The following is a 19525-nucleotide window of genomic DNA, read 5'->3' on the forward strand; positions in this document are numbered from 1 at the left end:
GCAAGTTTGGAATGATGGCATTTGTCTTCCCAAGTACTTATTACATGTGATGGAGCCCTGCTCTCTTATAGATGGCTGAACACCTGCCCATGGGAAGCAGTGAATTAATTCCTTGGTTTGCTTTGCTTTTGCTTTCCCTATTAAACTGTCTTTATCTCAACCTACAAGTTTTCTACCTTTTACCATTCTGATTATCTCCCCAGTTCCACTGGTGAGGAGTGAACGAGCAGCTGCTTGGGGTTTGGCTACTGGCTGCGGTTAAACCACAACACAGAGTAAGGTCTGTTGCTTTCTTCTCCCCACAAAAAGATCAGTGCTATTTTCCCTAACAGCACACATTTTTTTCACATCTTTGAAGACTGACAACTCAGCCCAAGACAGCTGGCAAAACTAAATCAAATTTTTAATTATTTTGTCTATATTTGCATATAACCACTGAGAGAAAGATGAATTTACAAATTGAAAAAAATCTTAGTGAAAAAGAAGGCACTGTGGTGTAATTGAACCTGCAACCTGAATTAACTCCATGCAAGTACACTCTCAAATCTTGCTAGTGGGGAGAACAACTGCAGGCAGAAACTGTGTGCAAATATAGCCTATAAACATTTCCAAACAGATATCCAAGTAATTTCTTTTGCTTAGACTTCCTGTCCCTTTTCTCTTTGAGAAACTTAAATTTGCTCTCTGAAGTAGAGTTCATGACTGTTAGGTATTTCCATCAGCTGTCTTTTCCCTTTATCTGAGATTCAAACACATCCAAGTGGCACAAGAACCATTTGCTTCAACAGAGTTTCTGGCAACCAGAACCTCACAGTACCAGCCAGCCAGCCCTGCAGTAAAAGTGGAGGCAGAAGTGACACTGAAATGACCAAGCATCACACTACCTTTCATCATTTCCTGTCCTGAAGAATTGCTCCTCCTGCCCAATAGCTGTGCCCCATCTTGATATTTCAATCTTCAGTTATCAATAAAGAAAGCAATTAAAATAAATTGTACTACAAGTACAAAGACCAAGATTACAAAATAAAAATTCTGACAACCAAAAAGTATCACCAGTTGGAAAAGGTGAAGTCTGAAAATTACCTCTATTTCTGCCTCTACGCTGTCAAAGTAGGCAGTTAAGGTTTCTAATGTTTGAAAAAGACCATTTCCCACCAATTCTTTCCACCAAATCCCTGCCACACATCTCCCTCCAGCACTGCCCCCTCTCATTCTGCACACACAGAGCAGCAGAGGCTTTCGTTTCTCCACATCAGCACAAAGTGTACTTCAACCCAGTGAACTTGTAAAACTACAAATCGCAAACTATGTTCCCATTATTTGTCACATATATATATATCAGATGCTTTCCACCTGTGACCTTCCTCAAGTCATGGGGAAATCCAGTGCCAGGTTGCTACAGAAGTAACTTGTATAACCTCTCTTACACAGGCAAAATTAATGACTCTGCTACCAATGGCTCACTTGAGTTTTTATACAGAGGGAAAATTGCTCCAAGACTAAAACTTTTCTGTCACTAAGTTCTTGGGTCAACACTATTTTGAAATGGTCTAAAATTTTCCAGGTAAAGCAAGAGCTCAAAGCAATCATACTACTTTCATGAAAAGCATACAGTAAAGCACATAAAATGCCTAGATATTGACACTGCACTCCAAAAGTAAATTTGACCGTTTCAGGGAACACAAGATCAATGCTATTACCTATAGACAACAGTCTCATTTACAGTAACTTTCTGCAACAAAAGAATAAAGTTAAATATTATTTCTTTTAACTCCTTATATCAATCTGACTTTGGGCAAAAGAAAGAAAAAAATAATTGTGGGTCTTTCTATATGGAACAGGTATGGAATAGAAACAAAGGGCACTTCATAATATATTTCCATTTGTTTGTTGTTTTTTTTTTAAATCCTGCCTTTAAGCAATTTAACTCCAGAAAAAGAAGGAACATGGCCCTTTCCACCTCTGTGTTTTGCACTGCTTTTCTGGAGACTTCATAACATACTACAGCAAGGTTGATACACTTACAGTATCATGTATTTTGGGAGTGTGGAAGATGAGGGTTAGCACACCCCTGCTCAATCCCCCTTTCCCAATACCAGAGAGCAGTAAAGGTGTGGAAGCAGTAAAGGGTGCCCATGTGTGAGCAGTGACAAAGAGGTAGGAAGCATCTTGCTCATGGTAACAACAGCAGCATACCAGGGGGCAGAGATTCCAGCAAAGGGAAAAATGGCATCAGGGATGAGAGCAGGCAGCAATAGGTTCCTCCAGCTGTGGAATTTCAACAGGCAGTTCACATGAACCATACCAACCGCCTAGACTTCACAGTATAAGCAACAGATAAGCAACAACAAAATAATACCTATCGTATATGCCTTGCACTCAAGTTATGAATACTCAGGCTCCCCAAAACACCAAGGTTCTTCTGCAAGCCAGTAAAGAAAGAAATGTTATCATTTCTCTATGATTCACTATAATCAGAATGGTGATACCCAGAAATGAGGTAATAAATTACATCATGTGGAACATGCTGGAATTGCTTAATTTAAGGTGCTTGTCTGCAAATTGCATATGCAATAGGGTTGACATACTAGAACATGCTAGATTGCACATGGCAGTACTGCAGCCTGGGGTTTGTTCAACAGAAAGGCAGGAACTCTATTTAATTTAAAAAAAATAAAAAGAAAGAAGTCACAACAACAATTCTCTGACCTCTTCTGCTATACAGTACTATGCAATTCAACTTACTTGTTCAGAAATAACATTCCTGAGATTTAACATCACAGATTGTGTCTACATATCTTATTTTTTTTAAAGCTTCTTTTTATTTCTCCTCTTTTCTGCCTGCATTTTGTCAGCTTGGCAAACTATTCAATCAGGGGGAAAAAAGTCAAAAACAATTTTCTTTTCATTGTCCAGATTACATACCAAGTTATACTCAGCTTTTGTACCGAGTGCCTGCCATTACAAAATTACATTTCATTAACTTATTTTGCCTTAAGATAGTAAGGAAGGAAATACTGTTCCCATTCTATAGATGAGGAGGGGAAACCCCTTCTCTCAGGTACAATACAAATACTGAACAAAGTTCAAGACAGTGAAAATTACCTATTTCACTGCAGAAACAAACTCCCCAGAAGAAAACTGAGACCATTAGCAACAACACTACCAGAGTCAGCCCTCCATCCTATCTTGGATAAGCATGTGCTTATGTCTCGCAGCATGACCATGTGATACTCGTATGTTATATTTCATACTTAATTGTATCAGAGTCACTGCAATAAGTTCACAAATTCAGGAAATGCCTTATATTTTCTTCATGCTATAGTTAACCTGAACGCGAGACTGCTTTCCTAGCAGCTTTGGTTTACCTGAAATCAGATACTATTCAGCCTTTGCATAAAACTCCCATCAGCATCAAGTGTAACATGATAGGTATTACATGCCTGAGGCACAAACAAAATCAGACAACACCAATTTCTGACTATGCTGAAAGTTTGTTATTCAGGTTTGCTTGCTAGAGTCAGTACAGCTCAGTATGTAACAGTAAGATAGCACAAAAGGAGTAAGGTGGCTGAGGCCAGAGCAGCCCCCATGCCTCCTCTGTGCATCTGACTACAAACTGAAAAGAGCACAGGGCAGAAATTCCCCAAACATTGCCTTGTGCCCATCTAATAAAGCAAGAATAAAGACCTCCCTTTATAAAAAACTTTTAAATCCACAACTGGGGTGTGAGTTTGTTTGGTTTTATGGCTTTTTAGGATTTTTTTATTCTTTGGGGTCCTTTTGTGGCAGTGGTTAATTTTTTTTTTCCCCCTATTTAGGGCTTCTCTAGATGGAATAATATTATTGAGAACTGATTACACATACAAGACCCAAACTGAGAAAGAGAATAAGCATTTACTCTCTGACTGAAAATCCTTTTCTCTGAAATCAGTTTGTGTGTACCCACAGGGCGTTGGGTGCAGCAAACAGTTAAGCAGTTGCAAGATACAGTAGTAAGAGAGTTCTCAGTAATGTCAGAGAAAAATAACAGCATTATGCTTTAATACAGGTATGACATGCCTCAGGGAGGCCCATCACAGCTCATCTACCTTTTGCTCAGGGAATCATCAGAAGCACACAGCCACCACGCTGTGAAGTTGGAGGCTAAACAAATATTTCAAAATCCCTGCTCACGTATCTGTGTGAAAACTGGACACTCTCAGCCCTCATGAAACTGGGGAGTTAAAAGCAAATCCAGCAAACAGTTTAATTCAGTTACTTAGAAGGAAGCAGTCGGTTGTAAAGTTTGCCTGTGCCTGATGTAGATATGCCAACATTAAGTACATCCTCATCCTCCTGATTCACACCATTTTCAATATTTGACTGTTCCTTGTTCAAGAGCCACAGCTTCTCTTTATGAAGCCCATTAAAAATGACAACGTATTACACTATAAATATGTTTAAATTAGGAATGGGGAGCTCATAACTTTGCAGGGCTCTCTGAAGATCCAAACAACTGTGCTCATTTCACAGCTCACTGATTCTTTAGAAGCATTAGAGAGTCCTGGAAATAAAATGACAATACTTATTACATTTGCTCTATCTCATAGCCAGTGAGTTTTTCTTATGCCCTAATGGTGAAAAAAATCCTTGTGGATGATCATCTTAGAAGAACTGAATAAGCAGTTCTGAGCAACTAAAAGATACTGCTTCTTTATTTTTATTTCCTTTCCCCCTTTTAAATCCTGAACTGCTCTTTACATCAGAGTCCAAAAGGAGTTCAGAGTTTGCAAATTCACGTCACTTCTGCTTGAGTATAGATATTATTTATCTAATCCAACTTGGACTTCCAGCAAGATTCCCGTTACACAGAGCAGTCTAATGTGAAACAGGTCACCTGCAAACACTGAATAAGTTTTATGCATGTGACATTAGAAGAATAAACTGTTCAGTAGCACGTAGGGTCAAACCAGACTCCCTTGAGTCTCCTTGAAGCTTCAGAATTCCAGTAAAGTCAGCTGGATTCCTTGGAAAGGTTACGCACCCTGTGAATGACCACCCCCTTGCAATGACTGGTAGTAAGGAGCAGAAGAGGCTGGAACAAAGGATTCTGCAATATAGATGATGCCCAAAGGACAACTGCAGAGCAGTACAGTGAGTAAACACCAGAAAGTCTTGTTCCCTGCCACTGCTCTTTACAGTTTCCTCATATTTTTATTTACAAAACAAAGCTACTATCCTTGTATGCTCATGTTTACACATTGTCTCTTTCAGAGCCACAGACCTTCTCTCACATGATTTTTCTTCCACTAGCACTCTACAGAGAATTTAACTCCCCTAAAATATTTATCTTAATTCTCTTTAATTTGCCCAATAGATCCTTGCAGTTCTGTAGGCTGATAATTTTAAGCGTAGCTACTTCACTAACTTACAGACATAGCAATATCTTCCAAGTTGAAGCATTGTTCATTTTTTAAAGAATTATGGGAAATTATCCCTCAAATGAAATTTATTTTGGCCTTAGCCAAAGGGTTTAATACCTTGCAATAAAATAAGTGGGAAACAAGACATTGAAAATAAACTTGTGCAGATTCAAAATAGGGTATTTGAAGTTCAAAAAATGCCTGTTCTGACATTATGTCTTCTCTTTTTCTTCTCCTGGTTAAACAGCACCTCAAGCAAAACTTGTGAAGTTCCCCAAAAAATTTTTTATCTTGGCTAAAACTAGTATTTGCAAAAGGATCATAGACCACCAGGGGTTACTGCCTTTAGCTACAGGTGACCCTTAGTGGTCTCAATTTGTGCTGCTACCAATACTCACAGAACATTCTCAGGTATTCAGCCTTTCCAGCAGTGATCCCACACTCCCTCTCTGGGTCAGCACTAAGGCAAGGAGGAACTGAGCAGCACCAGTTTTGTAGTTTATCAGAAAGTGAAGTAGTGTCCCTCTGAGAGCCATGGTGATTTCAAGCATCAGATAGTTCGCTTTCTCCTCCCACCCCTCATGTTCAAAAAAAGAAAATATTCCATGTGATTTTAAGAAGACAAAGGATATTTTAGACTGTGACTTACAGAATTACAGTTTATAGCACAACAAACATCTGGCTTGCCATTGAGCTCCAATGCATACATGTCAATTGGTACAGGTCAGTGGCACGCTGAACTATCCCAAGGTTAGAAGTGGACATCAATACAGGATCTCCCTTTAGCACACCCACATTATTTTATTGGGTTAGTTCTCCAAGAGCCAGCGACCACCTAGACTTGTACACCTGCAGTGTATGTGAGAGGAAAAAAACAAGCAAAAAGCGTTGTGTAGCACCAGACTTGGAGCATAGCTTCTGTCTATTCAAACAAACCACCAGTGCACCTCAAACTGAGCCCAACCACTCTTACCACCACCTCCTTTCACTGAGGAAACTTTTAAAATTTTTTTCTATATTTTTGCTCTGGAATCCACAAGTTTTGTGTTAATTTTGCAGTAGAACTCCTTAGTGTAGGAGTTAGAAATTGATCTGTGAGTATTAACCACTGGGGTTAAGGAGAATAGGCAGAGAAGACAGTTAATTTGAAGATTCATGAATTTCGTTCAGCAGGGCTTACCTTGTTTTCTACCTTGACTGCTGAATCACACAGCCCAAAAATCATTTTTAATAAATTCCTCATTAAAATCATGACTTTTCCTTGAGTCAGCAGAGCCTGAAATATCCATCTTTGAAATATCCAGTCTTGATTTCTAAGTATCAAAAAATAATAGAATATTCCACTCAACCTGATCCTCTTTTATCTGGAAATAAGTCTTTTTTCCAACCTTCAAATTCTTTATTCTTTAAATTTAACTACATCACATCTCAAGTATTAAAAAATTACTATGATCATAAATCTTTCCAATCTAGATGATAGTAGCAGGCTTCCTCTTACTTAACTGTAAAGGTCTATCTAAATCCAAGTTAGCTTTGTTATTATTGCATCAATAATAATAGAAAAGGTCCTACTGAAGGAGATTGATAGGTTATCTTCAGACAGCATGAGCACTCTGAGCATGTCAACTTCAAATCTTTTACCAAAAGCAAGGTTAGAAGAGCAGCTTGAGCCAAAAGAGCTAATTATCAAATACCTAAAGCCCGGGGGGGGGGGGTGGGGAGGATGTCCTACCCTTGTTTATAAGTGCTCTCTTAGTGATTCTACTGGACTAATTCATTTAAATTCCTTTAGTCTCCCAATAAGAGAGTTTTTCTTTCTCAAAACAGAAAAATTTACAAAATAATTTTATTTTAGCTCTTCTCTGAAGCTCTGTTACAGGAGTTATCCATTTATACATCCCAGAAACTTGTTTTGCTTTTTGGTTAGAGGAACATGTTGCACAGTGTAACATTTATGACGTGATGGATGATTTGTTCTTGTGTATAGGGTGTACAGTCAAAATTTTAGCACCTGTTGCATTCAAACTCACTGAAACTAGTGACAACAAAGCATTCACACACAGCTGGTAATAGCTTAGGTATTAAGAATTAAGAATCAGTACCACTGGTCATTGATACATTCAATTCCTTAAATCTTACCCGAAAGATCTGTCAGATTTCTAAACTAAAACAGCTGTACAAAAGGAGTAGAGCCATAGTTTAACACAAATCCACCAGGGTATGTGGTAAAGGGACTCTAGGGTATGAGAAAAGTCAGTCAATATTGTGGTTTCCTGGTTTCCGCAATGAATCGCCAAAAGGACAGTGCTCTTTCATACCTTACCATTTATGGTTACAAAAGGCTTTGTAATATGGGAACTAAGTTAGGAGTTCAGCCACAGCAAAGAAAACCCAGAGAAGTACAGGAAGGAAAAAAATAATAAAAATCCCTTTCAGCTCTGAGCTCTACTACTATCTCAAGTCTGTCATGTAACAGAAGATTTTTTTTTTTTATCATCAGTGAAAGCAGCATTTCATCAAAAACTGTGAGTATATTTCTAAGCAACTGTTTCTCCTTGGGAGCATGCAATAGCTTTGGGTTCTGAAAAGTACAGTGTTTTGAGAAGCAACAGGCTTTCTAAATCTGCAGCACTATGGAGGACAGCACAGATAATTTTCCTGTAGCATGTGAGCTAAGTTGTTCTCTGTTTTGTAACTCGATGTAACTGATCATTCTTCATAACTGTTAGCAAAGGTAACAGTAAAATTAAGAGTATAGAGCTCATATAAGATCATACCTTTTATTCATTTTAATGGTAAATACACCTTTACTCTTAGGAGTTTCAGGGCTTTGGGTGTTGAGCCTTACTTTAGAGGTTGTGCGTAGTAACCCCTAAGTAAGGCACTAAAACTCTTCTAGACTTCCCTAAAACCTACTCTTAAACTGATTTCTTCTGTGCAGCCCTGTACAGCACAGAATCAAAAACAAGCACTTCAGAAAGATTTCAAAACTGCTGAACTAAGCAAGTAACTTCTTCTTTTCCCATTTTTAATTTTTTTAAGAACGACCATATTTAAAAGCTAAAAGAATTAGTCTTAAATAGCTGCATATGTTTTTAAAGAGAAGAAAAAGCTAATTTCTTTAATTCACTCTAGTGGCACATCAGGTAAACAGTACAGCAACAAAGCAAAATGATACAGTATATTTCATAAAATAAACATAGTTGTATCATGCTAAGCAGTCAAAATATTGCTGTTTCAGGTTTCCAAGACAACTACAAGAGAATCTTCTTTTCTGTGCACTTTTCCATCGAGGTTCAGCACCACCTTTTTCTGTAACATACAGTATTTGTGGTCCCAGATATACAGAAAACTTATTAAGTAATGGTTTCTTATCAATTTACAATGAACAAAACCGGTGTTCTCTGGCCCCAGCATCCCTGGTACCAGTAAGAAATGCCTATAACTGCTAGAGGAGGAGACTGAGGGTGGGGAGAGGGAAAGAAAGTGACAACATAAATGCAGTTTTGACTGCAGCCTCTTGTAAGTGGTGGAGCAGCCGACGAGAAATGGATGAGTGTAGGATTGGAACAGAAAGGAAGAATCTAAACAATGTTGAAATATTCACAAAAACACAGGTAGGCAAGTGTGAGTGATCAAACTAACTCTACTCAGAGACAGTAATAAATATGTAAACACAAGCTCTGTCCCAATAACATAATCTGTACAGAGCTCATACTTACAGATCTAAAAATTTTGCCTTCTGGTTCCCACGCAATGCACTTGGCCAATAAACTGTCACCAAAAACTATGCTCCTCTTAAAAACCCAACAAAGCTGGCAGTTTTTAAGTTGTCCATATAAGGTGTTTTGAGAATAAAACAAGGTGACTATTAAGTTGGCACTTGACAGGAGAAAACAAGAGGCTGTTTTCTCCTGTTCTGTATGTAGAGGCTGTTTTGTATGTAGAGGCTGTTTTGTATGTAGAGGCTGTAGAGGCCAAAGAGTCCTGGCCTGTTTAACAAGTCCTCATCACATTAGAGATGTGGATGACTTGCATCACTCTTCTTGGTATGATGCTGTATTAGAACTTGATGCAATACTTAAATACTCACTGGAAATTCACCTTACAGTGTGAGATACACTAGCTTAAAAAAAAAAAAAAGACCAGCTCACTTAATATTTATTCCCAACTTAAATTCAAGAGAAGGATTTAGCAGCCTTTCTCCTGCAAGCAAGATGAATTCATCACTATTACTAATACTTTATCCAAGTTAAGAGCATCCTATAATAGCTCAAGAGAGAGGTCCCATCCAAACTCATGGAGGTCACACCACTAGAAACTGCTCAAAGATGAGGGAGGAGGAGGAGGCAGACTTCCCGCCAAGTATCAAACATGTCTCTAATCAAAACAGGGGACTATTCCAAACCTGACCAGATGGCATCCCTAATATTATCACCAGCAGCTGTCAATGCAGTGATTATAACTGAAATTGCACAGCTAATGTACTGTATAATTTAAGTAGATTGAAGATTAGGCAGAGGGAACATTATGAAAACATTTGCAGCTTATACATTCCTAATAAACAGGGAGACAGTCCACAAAATCTTCAGTACAAAAACACATTTAAATTTTCTATTGAAGGCCCACCTTGTACGCTTCAACATCTCCCAATTCAAATTTGCTCAGACTTCCTGGGCCAATCAAGTCTTCTGCAGTGCTTCATTTTCAAAGACTTAATGATTTTGTCAGAGGAAACACTAAATCAGCTCTGTCAACGCTTGTTCTAATATACATAGACAGAGCCAGGAGCCAGAGAAAATTTTTTAATCTGAAAGAATTACCTTTTAAACAATGAGGAAATTCCAAATAAATACATTTTTCCATATGCATGCAGCATTGCTTTGTCTTGAGAGTTGGAAAATGAAGGATTTCCAGCAGAAGAACGTAGGAATTTTTATGTAAAAAAGAAAAAAATCCACGTGGGTTTCCTTTGCTGTTTAGTGTTTCCTCTTTAATTTTTCTGTTCATGTTTGAAATAGCGTTACAGATTTTTTCTGATCTTCTACATTGGAAAGCAGAAAAAAAATGTAGCAGGAAATGCGTATTTCAGTTAAGGGACCGCATTTACAGCTAATCTGGTTCAGCAATAGAACAATGACATCCCTCATTTACACAGCCTGAAGACCTAGCTGCTTAGTTTACATATCCATAGAAGCACTTAATGAGATATTTTTAATGAACCTTTCTTGTTAACGCACTCTGCATAATTTAAATGTCCTTATTCACTTTGGGGAAGAGCAAATATCTGAACTGGGGGAGCAGAGGCAAACAGGATCACTCAGCAGCCCATGCAGAGAGCCAGGGTCAGGCAGTCTGGCTTGTGTCAGGACAGGGACCAGCACTGCACTTAAAGCTGGGAAAACTCTTGGCCACTTGAGAAAAATTTCCAATTTACAGATACGAGTTCCTTTTGTGTCTTAAAGAGGTAGACTTGCAGTTTTAGATTATTAGAAGCATGAGTTTAGTGGTACTTCTGCTGCGTGTGTGACCAACATTCAAGCAAGACTGTTGGAGCAATTACATTTCTTATTAATTCTTTGGTTAATAGTCCCATGGTTCTTGTTTTCCATGTAACAAGGGGGTTGATTACCTTGCTGTTTCTCAGTGTAACTGGGTCAGTTCAGTAAACATAATGGCTCATCTAAAACTCAGTTCATTTAACAGCACTAGGCCACCAGAAGTTTTCCACAACTCACGGTGGCAGTATCAGTCTTTCATTTTTTCAGTTTCTCACAGAAAATTAAAGATTAATCGTTGTTACTGTATGTAAGAATTTCTTACTAACAACACATGTTTTCACTCATCTATCTTTAGCTTCCCACTGTGCTATAAGGACCTGCTACCACATGGTCTTGGGGTCTGTGCTCCAGGGCCAATGATGTTCCCTTATTCCACTTTCCCCTCTGACCAAGCGGCACAATAGGAAAGTCAGTTTAATGTGTCTTAATGTGCCATGTTGCCCAGTATTCTAAATATTTTGGAATTCTTTGGGTTTTATAAGTGCTATTTCCAATTTTACATGAATATGCAGGTGCAGCACGAGCATGCTGGCACCATTTGATGCCACACATTCTATTTATAACACCATTGACCAAGCAAAACACAATACAGCCTTACTTAAGGGCTTTAGCTCACATTCTGCATTAAACTCAAATGCCAGTAAACAGGGAAGATTCGTCTTATGGCAGTTTTCAAATTGAGATGCTTCTTACAATGCCAATGTATACAATACATAATCATAAGAAAAAAAAAACTCCCCTCAAAATGCTGTATGCAAAACTCCCAGTGGATGTTGATGTTTTATTTAAAGTGGAATTAAATATGGAACTGGACAAAATTCTGTACTCTAACAGTAACTCCTTTAGTTTCTAGGGACACCTGAGAACAGCCTTTCACTTTGATATCATGTACTGGCAACTTCAAAATAAGTATTTAAAATTTGCAACTAATCCCAAGTTATGCGAAACAACCAAAGCTGTTTTACTTTCCACAGACGTCTATTTTTATTGCTAATAGCACAAACATTCAGGTGTTATAGAAGTCTAAAAACAGTAGCATGTCAATGTTCAAATACTTTTTTCCTTTGATCATTAAACAGTCAAAGTGAGGCACTTTTACCAGTGAAAACCAGAACTAACATGAAAGAAAGCAACATTCAGAATATATTTCCATTCTTTCCTTTAAGAGCTGAAACTCACAGCTTTGAGAGCTATCTCATCGTTCACCAAATTCAGCGTGGTCCCCTACCTGCAGTAACAGCACAGCTCTGCCAGCCTGGGGCAGATGGAGACCACCTACTCACAGATAACCTGAAGAGCCTATTTGCTAACTTTGGTTTGTACTTGTCTTACACTATACCTAAATTTAAGTCTGAACACAGGTGGATTTAGGCAGGAACCACACCATCCTGAAGACCAGTCAGAAAGGATAAACACTAAACACATACCTGAAACTATAATCCTGAAAATGCACTTCATGAAGCTGTGCACCATTGCCTTGCACAGGAGAACAGGACTGAAAACTTGTTCAGCATGTATGTAACATATTTTCCTTTTCTCCTTCTGCTCTTCTTTCCTCTCTTATCTCAAAAAAAGCCCACACAAATCTTGCCAGTCTTGTCCTCTACCATAACAATGGCTTGTGCCATGTTTTCATGAAAAAACAAACCCCAAAAACCTGCAGTCACAGCTGTCGGTGAAGCAGATACTGATGATAGGTTGAGCTCACACTGAAAGTTATGGCCCATTCATATAATAATCCTATATATCATCATGATTAAATGACATAGATTCACAGCAATTATTTTCAGATTCTCCTTATCAAAGGAGGGGGGGGGGGGCTAATGCTAGTCACTCACAAGCTCGGGTTCAGACAGCAATGCCCAAGAGTTTCCCTAGTGTTACACTAACACCAGGTTTGGAGTATCCCTGAATGGGCAAGGCCAAAAAACTTGCAGAAGTCTGAACTGGAAATCTTAAATGCTAAATTTTAAATTATTTCCATTCTCTTGAAATAAGACAATCACCTTTCAGACTACTCCAGAAGAAAAGGCATCATGTAAAAAGGATTCCATTCTGGGAAGATTTTCCCTTTATGCAGCCTTTACCAATACACAACAGAACATCTCTTACTTCAGAGAAACAGCAACATAAAATAGACTGAATTGGACTGTTAACAGAATTCTCCCCAAAAGTTATAAGGTTTTCCTACCCCAGCTCTTAGCCTATACACATATACACTTGTTAAAGGTCTATAGGGTAAATTAAAAAAGTGGAAAAGGAGTCTAATGAAAAACACAGTAACTTTTTTTTATTATTATTTATAGTTTTGCAAAAATTAGACTCTTCCTTCATGGAATATATTGTATTTCAGAAACTCGCTACACAACCACAATAACTGTCATGTTTTCCCTCTCCTTTCTGTATTTGATTTTATACCAAAAAGAGGTTGTTCAAGTTTCACAACTCTAGATCATGTTGGGAAAGAAGTTGGTGACTGCTCAGAAGAGAGGGGAGACAAGAGCCCTGTGCCTGGGACTGGGAATGGTTGCATGCTCCATGATGATGTACTTTTTTATTGGGATCACCATTGTGCCTTTCTACACTAAGAGGTAATAACAGCCATTTTTTTTATGAAATAAAGCTGTTCTTTTTCTTGTCATCATCAAATACAATTATTAAAAAAGTGATAAAAGATATGTTAGTACATTGTACAATAAATAAACCATGTACCCTCAAAGAGCTCATAAGGATTTAAGACAGAAAAAAGGAGAAAAAAAATGAGCCAAGAAGATATTAGGCACTTAAAAGTAACCACAAGGAAGAGAAAATTATGCTCCTCAGGGCTAAACAAAACAAAATAAAAAATAAAACATTTAGTGTGAAAACACATAAAATCAAAAAACCAACCATGCTTGTGGAAGCTTGACAATGAAAAGCCAAGTCTTGCAAAATAAAAACAGTTTTAGAAAGCTTTTCCACGTGCAGGAGAGTGTTGTGTTTAATAAAACTATTAAAACTTGAGCAATAGAAGTCAAGACAAAATTGTTTACTGGAGAATCTGTATCTTACTTCTAACTCAGCCATCATAGGAAACTAGCACAGAGTGTGCCAGAAGATGTTGCAGAATACAATGAATGCTGAAGGAGTTACTATTATCCACACTTTTATTTCATTTTGCAAATTCTGCCTCCACACAAAAAATCAATTTGCAAAAAACCAAAGTAACAAGACAAAGAGTGCACCTCACTTGTTCACATTTGAAGATTTTGATAGAGAAAGCGAGGATATCCACCTCGTTCTTCTTGCTAGAACATCTTTAATCTCAAAAATTTGAAAACCGTTATGTTTAAAACAGAGTAATTCACATATATTTTATTTATTTTCCAGCCTCCAGATTACATTACAAAAGACAGATGCATGTAAAGAGATTAGTTTGTACGAACTTGAGTGAAATTATTTCTTGACTTTTTTGCCACCAATGCGTACTGCTGTGAGCAAAAGTTTATTGCATTATCAATAACAGAACAGTAACTCTTGAGAAAAAGGGATATGCAACAGCAAAAATTTAACTTTATCCAGAAAAAAATCTGGCTTCTTATTCATGCAAAAGGCCTATGCAATAAAGAAAAGGGGGGAGGGGAAAAACCGTAGGAACTGATCTGAGTTCTGAGGCTTATTGAAGGAAACTAGCTAAAATAGTTCTGAGATATCGAGTGTACTGCATTCCAAGTAGTTATTACCAAACACTAAAATCCATAGCAATTTTTTTTTCTTGAACAACACTTGAAGCCTGTTAAAGATGGGTAGGTCAAAATCTAACTGCAAAACACAGAATGCATAACAAACAACAGCAACAACAACAAAAATGCTTTCCTGCACTTCTTCCCTATGGCAACCTTTCTCCAAGTGCAGCTATGAAATCAGTTCACTGCGCAGGATGCAGCGGTCATGAACTCCAGCCATGCCACCACACACAGATGCATCTCCACATGCAACTTTCAACAGATGCTTCTAATGAGCTTAAAAGCAATATCTTTTGTTTTGGTTTTGTAGCGTTTGGACAACAGAAACCGTGTGCAAGGTACTCAAAGCCAACATCGAGGACAAAGTTCTCTGCCCAGACAGCGAAGGCTCAGAGGATGAAGACATCTTTTCTTATCCCTGTCTACAGGTGTGGGTTAATCTGACAGCCTCGGGACAGGAGGTTATGCTGTACCAGACTGAAGATACACTGGAAAGAAATCCTAAGGTGATGGTTTTTAAACAAAGCAGCACAGTAAGAGCAGGAGTTGCTTGTCTTTTACATATTAATGTCTGGTCTTAGACTATTGCTGTGGCAGTGCCTAGAAGCTCTGTTAGGAATTGGGGTTGGACACTGGAATAATGAAGTGACATTCTCAAAGACTCAAGGGTTTTTTTGAGCACCCATGTTATTGGTTTCCAACAACATAACTCCAATCTGTAATGTCATTTTTAAAACATTCCAGAAATGACATAGTTTGGATTTTATTTTAAGCATTACATCAAACATTAAGTCAATGCTTGTTAAGGAATTACCAACATGAATATATAATATTTGTGAACACTTTAAAATATTTGTCTCCAAGTTGAAGACCAATAGGAACAATTAATTTATAAGCTGTGGTTTGCCCAGTTCCATGTTAAATTATCACAAGAGACCTGAATTTCAGAACCATCCAAAATAAGATCACAAATCCCAATTTTACTTGCATTTTACGTGTATGATATGAAGCAGGGAATAAAGAAAGTAGAGGAAACAGCAACATGATGCACATTTTAGACAGAAAGAAGAAACAAATAAGTGATTTTGGAAGATGATCACACACAAAACTCATTTGTTTTTGGTTTGGTCTGCAGCAGTTTCCTGGACTCATGGAGAGGGCAGTGGCACTGTAGGTAGCACCTGTGTAAGGCAGAGATGCTGGGTATTGTGGTAGAGATCCCTTGGTCAGTAATTTTAGGGATCTCTTCCCCAGAGGACAAGTGCATGGGTGGGATAGAAATGTGGGTGCACAATATTCATTTGGTTTTAGAGGTCTGTGAAAGATTATGGAGGGGGAAAGTGAGGGGTGTTATCCTTTTGTTCCTGCCAGGGTTTCTGCTTGGGAATCAGCAGAGTGTTCAATATTTTTGGGCTTGCTCCCCCAGAACAAAAAGTGCTCCTACAGGTACCCAGTTCCAAGAAAGGTCAGGTTTAGTTCAGTTCCAAACCCATGAGTATTTCAGAGGCCTTATTCCAGATCAGCAACTGTCTTAAGGGGGAAAATTGAAATTCAGATCTTGAATGTCCAAGATTGAAGTACTTTCAGAATCCAGAATAAACATGCTCAGACTTCAAGTGCAAAGAGTTAGAGTTTCACACGACGCAAACCTAATAGCATAAAACACTTAAGCTGAAGAGAATTTTTCTAATGCCTATCTTTATAGCGACTATCTCAGGGAAAGTTACATGCAATAAAGCAGCAAAGCAGAAATTATCCAGTGTAGATGGAAACAAGTGTTGTTCACTGCAAGACGAGGTGATTTATTGATTTCCTACCTAGTTGCATTACTGCAAGTTTTCAGGTCAGGAACCATCCTCCTTTCTGCCTTGGCCAGTTTCCAGTTTAATACACCTAATCATTATTAGATATCAAAAATAATATTGCAGAGAAAAAAGGTTATGAATAACAAAAAAAAAAAAGTGTGCTTCAGAGTCTAATAGTATTTCCACTGAAGACTAAATAACTGCATTCTGCGTTACAAGAACAAGTAGGAAGCCTCTAAAAGCCATGCTTGCTGTATTTTTCTACTAGTTACAACCAAAGGCACACAGTGAAACAAGCCAGTGTGAATTTCTGCACAATTAACACTTTCCTGAGCTCATCAGCCCTGTAAGGCCATCCATCTCTAAACAAACCTACATCCTGAGGACCTTGCTGCCACCGTCCGAGCTCACTTGGCTCCGGCAGATGAACCTCAGGATTAAAGGGTGGGCTCAGTTCAGCGCACACTGTGTCTCACCTAAAAAATCCACTGCGCAGGCTCGAAGGGTAATGACCTTTCCCAAATCTTCGTTCGCGAAGACTGGCCATGATGATGATGATGATGAACACTTTCCTGCTGTGGCCAGTGCCTAGAAGCTCTGTTAGGAATTGGAGTTTGGCACTGTAATAATGAAGCGACATTCTGAAAGACTCAAGGGGTTTTTTGAGCACTCATGTTATTGGTTTCCAACAACATAACTCCAATCTGTAAATCTGCAGATTGGGGGCATAGACACACTGATGGAAACAGGGAAACATGGCAAATGGGTTATGGACATAATCAAGACAATCTTCAAGGATGCTAAACCACAGAAGATTTTGTCAGTACTAGCTTGACTTTTTTCCTTGAACTGATTTAACTACAGACTTTGTCTTAGAGTATCCATTATAATGAATCACCTTAATTTCTTATTCCAGTGCTCGTACGTCCCAGACAAGTCGGAGAACTCCAAAGAAGTTAAAGCACGAATAGAAACAATTGCAAGCAATTTCAAAAAATACCACACTTTCCCGTGTTACTATGATCCAGGAGGAACACAGACCAATGTTATTTTAAGCAGGCTTTATCCCCCCAAAGGCCTCCTCTTTGCTTTCCTCTGGCCTACACTCATGTTTACTGGTGGATGTCTGATTATTGTTCTGGTAAAAATTAGTCAGTATGTTTCTGTTCTTTCTGCTTGGCAGTAGAAAATAAATTTCTAGCACAGATTGTTGCAAAATATTAAAATGCTTTTATTCTGCCTGTTACTGGCATTCTGTGACTCTTAATATACCAGGTGTCCATCCAAGGGCAGGCATTTCAAAGAACTGAATGGCACCCACTATGGATGGCAATCCATTACCCAAGGAGAAAATATGATTCCCCGGAATGTCTGAAAATACCTCATAAGCACACGGACCAAGTTACTGTCTATTGTTTCCCTGGGCTTTATGAGGTACAGTTGCTTTGCAAAGCTACAATTCAAGTTTACTACTAAACTTTTGTTCCACATTTTAGATGTGGTGCTAGTTTTCTGACTGACTGAGATTAGTATGTGCCAGATCCATATACATCATCACTGGCAAACACATCCTTTATACACTTGTACACTAACACATTAAGTACTCATGGTATATTCTTCTTGTCTGTTGAGAAAGGCAGCTTTGTTATGGTGCAAAAAGATGTTTGTTTTCATGGCTTTCTTTCTGCTTTTGGGAAAGGGGAGGGAAAAAACCACTCCAAATATATACACACAGACTTTACAAAACTTGCCCTCTAATCATGTAGCACCAGTTGTATATAAAGAAATGCATAAAGTACAGGGTACAGGAAAGAAGCTCATACTAGAAGTTTTTGTATTTAACTCAAATTTTAGTCTTGCTTTATTTGAAACAAGTGCACCACTCAAAGAAGGTTACCTGCCTGCTATTTGCATAGATTATAAAAACTGTTAAGGAGAGGAAGCTAAGACATAAAGAATATTATTATGAAGTAGGGTCCTGGTTCTGGCCAGGACAGGGTTAATTTTTTCAGTAGCCAGGAGGAGGCATGGCTAGGACCCTGATGTTATGCTCTACCACCTCATGTCATTTTCCAGGGATGGGGAAGGGCTCTCTTCTGGGTCAGTGGTGTGGGCAGAGGGAGCAGTTGGGTATTGTTGGGAGCGAGAACTCATGTAAATCATTCATTTCTTGTACACTCTTTTATTAGCATTGTTGCTGTTACTATTGTTGTGTTCATTGTCTTATTTCATTGCTGTTTCCAGTAAATTGTTCTTACATCAGCCTGTGATGTTTACCTTTTGTGCCTCCAGTTTTCCTCTCCAGCCACCCACAGGGAGGAGGGGAAATGAGCGAGTGGTACATAGTTTGGAGTGTTTTGGTGGGAACACTAACTTGGGGAATACCATTCTTAAACCACAAAAAGTAGAAAACATCTGTGATGCCTTACTAAATACAAGAACCTAATGTAACAGACAGAAGTTTACATGCCTAGCAAAAAGATATTTCAAAAGAGGTATTTTTGTTTCCAGTGCCAAAACTCCTAGGAATGCTCTGATGCACATATAGAGACATTCTCTATTCTCTCAAAATAACTCTGTTTTCTCTCAGTCAAATTTCAACTGCAACTGGACACCAGAGGAACATGAGATACTTCCCATGTACTGTATTTGACTGGCATTCGGAACACAACTAGTACATGCTTTTTCATCACACAACTGATAAACCACTAGAAGCTATCATTCACAGGAAAGTTGCAAGGCTTAGATATAAATTAAAATTCATTAAATTACAGTGGAAAAGGTTATTCTCATTAATGTGGCAAAATTCTGTATTGTTTACTGTAATAAAGAGAAAGGTTGAAATATTAACCCATTAGTTGCATTTTCTAACATTACAAATGGAACAGTGTCAGTTTGCTTTTCATCAGGATCAGTAAATGAAAAGTAGACCAGGATAGTACAAAATAGTAGTTATTATCCTCATGAACACTCATTCAACATTCAAAATATAGATGGTTATCTATAAGAAATGTACAAAAGGAAAAATT

At 38.2% G+C, this 19525-nt stretch overlaps 2 protein-coding genes across 3 annotated transcripts in view; one reads left to right on the forward strand and one right to left on the reverse strand.

Moving 5' to 3' along the window:
- LOC103764022 (Kv channel-interacting protein 1) overlaps positions 1 to 19525 on the reverse strand; it is a 476628-nt gene that overhangs the window by 422691 nt on the left and 34412 nt on the right. The gene's annotated exons all lie outside the window — the stretch shown is intronic.
- KCNMB1 (potassium calcium-activated channel subfamily M regulatory beta subunit 1) lies at positions 7770 to 18754 on the forward strand. 2 transcript variants are annotated; one of them, XM_018089014.2, is made up of 5 exons: positions 7770 to 7930; positions 13392 to 13557; positions 15002 to 15029; positions 15120 to 15197; positions 17413 to 18754. In XM_018089014.2, the coding sequence occupies exons 2-5, from the start codon at positions 13421 to 13423 to the stop codon at positions 17680 to 17682; spliced, it is 513 nt and encodes a 170-aa protein (XP_017944503.1). In that variant the 5' UTR covers positions 7770 to 7930; positions 13392 to 13420; the 3' UTR covers positions 17683 to 18754. The 2 variants fall into 2 exon arrangements, with proteins under 2 accessions (XP_017944503.1, XP_008922688.1); XM_008924440.3 differs by having other exon boundaries at positions 15002 to 15197.

The sequence above is a fragment of the Manacus vitellinus genome, unplaced genomic scaffold, assembly GCF_001715985.3.
Source record: "Manacus vitellinus isolate BGI_N305 unplaced genomic scaffold, ASM171598v3 scaffold_111_pilon, whole genome shotgun sequence".
Lineage (NCBI taxonomy): Eukaryota > Metazoa > Chordata > Aves > Passeriformes > Pipridae > Manacus > Manacus vitellinus.

What these genes read in the sequence shown, in the direction of transcription:
- KCNMB1 (XM_008924440.3), top strand. Translation starts at nt 13,421, where the DNA reads ATGTTGGGAAAGAAGTTGGTGACTGCTCAGAAGAGAGGGGAGACAAGA. An exon ending in GTGCCTTTCTACACTAAGAG is followed by an intron (nt 13,558 to 15,001) that starts GTAATAACAGCC and finishes TTGGTTTTGTAG; the next exon opens with CGTTTGGACAACAGAAACCG. An exon ending in CACTGGAAAGAAATCCTAAG is followed by an intron (nt 15,198 to 17,412) that starts GTGATGGTTTTT and finishes TTCTTATTCCAG; the next exon opens with TGCTCGTACGTCCCAGACAA.